This window comes from Limulus polyphemus, unplaced genomic scaffold, assembly GCF_000517525.1.
Source record: "Limulus polyphemus unplaced genomic scaffold, Limulus_polyphemus-2.1.2 Scaffold1111, whole genome shotgun sequence".
NCBI classification, from domain to species: domain Eukaryota; kingdom Metazoa; phylum Arthropoda; class Merostomata; order Xiphosura; family Limulidae; genus Limulus; species Limulus polyphemus.
In genome coordinates this window covers 78,520-81,761 of record NW_013666721.1, presented here as the reverse complement: position 1 = coordinate 81,761, position 3,242 = coordinate 78,520, and the positions used below count along the sequence as shown (strand labels likewise).

The 3,242-nt window shown below is 34.3% G+C and overlaps 1 protein-coding gene across 5 annotated transcripts in view; it reads left to right on the top strand.

Annotated features, from left to right (window-relative positions):
- LOC106462180 (nephrin-like) overlaps window positions 1-2,845 on the top strand; it is a 96,913-nt gene extending 94,068 nt beyond the window's left edge. For 4 of the 5 annotated variants that reach the window (XM_022389369.1, XM_022389367.1, XM_022389365.1 and 1 more), the window contains 2 exons: window positions 1,849-1,991; window positions 2,088-2,845. In XM_022389369.1, the coding sequence (XP_022245077.1) occupies window positions 1,849-1,944 (96 nt within the window). In that variant the 3' untranslated portion in view covers window positions 1,945-1,991; window positions 2,088-2,845. Of the gene's footprint in view, window positions 1-1,848; window positions 1,992-2,087 lie in introns of those variants that run through there. The other variant, XM_022389368.1, reaches the window with a different exon arrangement.
- Window positions 2,846-3,242: the final 397 nt, after the last annotated feature.

Here is a 3,242-nt window from a genome sequence, read left to right as displayed (position 1 = left end):
ACACCGAACATGCTCCCCTTTCAGCCGTGAGGACGTTATAATGTGACGCTCAATCTCGCTATTCGCTGGTAAAAGAGTAGCCGAAGATTTGGCGGTTGGTGGTGTTGACTAACTGCCTTCCCTCTAGTTTATCACTGCTCAATTAGGGACGGCATCCAAAACAAACCAAATCAAACTTACTGAAATATAACCAGAAATAATTTTTTTTAATGAGTGAAGCGCCTGCTAAAATTGACGATATTTATTAAGTTTCAAACCTCAGAAAAAAGATCCAAATAAAATAGCAATCGGGTTCCGTGTGTGTGTGTATATGTCTGTCTGTGTTTCTACGCTTACCTCGAAAACTAATAGGCCTATGTACACGAGCATTTTACACAACATGGGAAGTAAGCATGGGACATTTCTCCCCAAAATTGGCCCGGGTCCGGATCCGCATTCTAGATCACTTTGAAGTTTTTTTTTATATATATAATGAGGAGATAGGGCATGTTTGGGTTAATAACTCTATAAAGTGTGCTCGGATTAGTACCAAATTTTATGGGCACATTAAGGTTGAGACTCCTCATTACACTAGAAAAAATGAGCCAGATTGTTGATCATCTGGATCTGAGAATGATTTCCTGTGGTTTCGAAGGTGAAATTTGACGTTATCCAATATAACGCATGTAATATCGAAAAGGAGCGGCGGAGCGAGGGTATGCAATCTGTCTGATTGCTCTTTTTTTATTTTTTATAGATTACCAAGCCTTGTCGCTCGGCGCTTACAAACATAACGACGTGTCTTTAATGCAGCCTTTGTGCCACGTACAGGCTACTCTATAAACGTCTGGACTGCAGAATCGTAATGACATTGGTAAAATTTCTATAGTACAAGCCTGTAACTGTATTGTCAGTTTATGAAGCGAAAATCATTCCATCAAGACAGTTTTAATTGTAGTTTTAGTTTCGCGCGTGCTATGCTGTAGTTGGACGTCTTCATTCACACCATCAGCCTTAGTATTATTTAAATTATATATTTCTGTAGGACCATAATCTATATCATTAAGTTAACATTCACACCATCAGCCTTAGTATTATTTAAATTACATATTTTTGTAGGACCATAATCTATATCTTAAATTAATATCCACACCATCAGCCTTAGTATTATTTAAATTACATATTTTTGTAGGACCATAATCTATATCTTAAGTTAATATCCACACCATCAGCCTTAGTATTATTTAAATTAAATATTTTTGTAGGACCATAATCTATATCTTAAGTTAATATCCACACCATCAGCCTTAGTATTATTTAAATTACATATTTTTGTAGGACCATAATCTATATCTTAAGTTAATATCCACACCATCAGCCTTAGTATTATTTAAATTAAATATTTTTGTAGGACCATAATCTATATCATAAATTAACATTCACACCATCAGCCTTAGTATTATTTAAATTACATATTTTTGTAGGACCATAATCTATATCTTAAGTTAATATTCACACCATCAGCCTTAGTATTATTTAAATTATATATTTTTGTAGTACAGTAATCTATATAGTTAAAAATTTTGATATTTATTTTGTACTGTTCGATATAGCACACTGATATTACGTCTAACAAAGAACTTCTAAAGCCTCTTGCTGTAATTTAAACCACAGTTCTCGATAATAAAAAGATTAGGATATTGAGTACTTGTATTGAGTGTTCTCTTACAGGCTGTTATACTCAAAATCAACAAATCAAACGTTTGAAATTTTACGAGTGGAGAAGCTATTACTTGAAGTGTAAAGTTTTTTGTATATCAAACCTTGTTCATTCACTGCCATATGATTGTGATGTTTTTAATCCTACAGCATCCAGCTTCAGTGCCTCTTCTTCTGCAAGTCCAGACTTCCAGTCCTACTCTGTCTAATCCAAGTGAAACATCAGAAACGGCTCTGTATGAGTAACGTTTCGGACGAAAAAAATAGTCACATGAAATTGGTACGGGCTCCAGTTTGCCTGTATGCACGTTGCCTTTACACAATCACTCATGAACGAAAGGCACCTTTATCACCAAACGAAAGAAACCTCAAGAACCGTTGTCCAGTTTGCCTTTACAACGGTTCTTGAGGTTTCTTTCGTTTGGTGATAAAGGTGCCTTTCGTTCATGAGTGATTGTGAGAGTCCAAACTTTGAAATATATTTGCTATACAATTTCAAGTTATTATTATTTTTTGTTCATTTTAACTCAACAGACATACAAAAAGTGCCATGTAATTGTATCGCATTTACAAGTTTCTAACAAAACCCTAAACAACAGACTTTTCATATCATTTTATGATCAAAACCAAACTTACCTTAATATAGAAAATGTCGTGTCAAACAGTTCTTAAAGTATTTGTTTCTGTAAGAGTAATTATCAAATATTTATATGTTTTGTGTCCTCTTTATGGGACTTGAGAATACTGACGTATAGACGCTAAAAGTTCATAACATAAAATAACTTATGTAGGTAGTGTGAATGGATGTTATTTTCAACGATTAATGAGCTTTAACACGAGGTTAAATGTACTTGAAAATAGATAAGTTGTTATTACAATACCGTAGACAAAAAGTATGCTTATTTGGTGAATATTATTTTCTTCTCAGTGTGAATGGATGTTATTTTCAACGATTAATGAGCTTTAACACGAGGTTAAATGTACTTGAAAATAGATAAGTTGTTATTACAATACCGTAGACAAAAAGTATGCTTATTTGGTGAATATTATTTTCTTCTCATCTGATTTTTGTTTTAAATATTTTTAATTACGCGCTGTAACATTCGTCGTCTTGTTAACGTTTTTGTTATGTAAATATAATTCCTCATACTGAATAAATTGTTTTTTAATAATCTGAACAAGATTTTTTATTACATGTACCCTTATTTATGGAATCCTTTATCCATTATTCTATATTTCTAGGCCCGGCATAGCCAGGTGGTTAGGGTGCTTGACTCGCAATCTGAGGGTCGCGGGTTCGAATCCCCGTCACACCAAAAATGCTCGCCCCTTTTAGCCGTTAGGGCATTATAATGTGACGATCTATCTCACTAATCGTTGGTAAAAGAGTAGCCCAAGAATTGGCGGTGGGTGGTGATGACTAACTGCCTTCTCCCTAGTCTTACACTGCTAAATTAGGGACGGCTAGCGCAGATAGCTCGTCTAACTTTGGGCGAAATTCATAACAAACAAACCAACTGTATTTCTATTTTTCTTCATTGCAA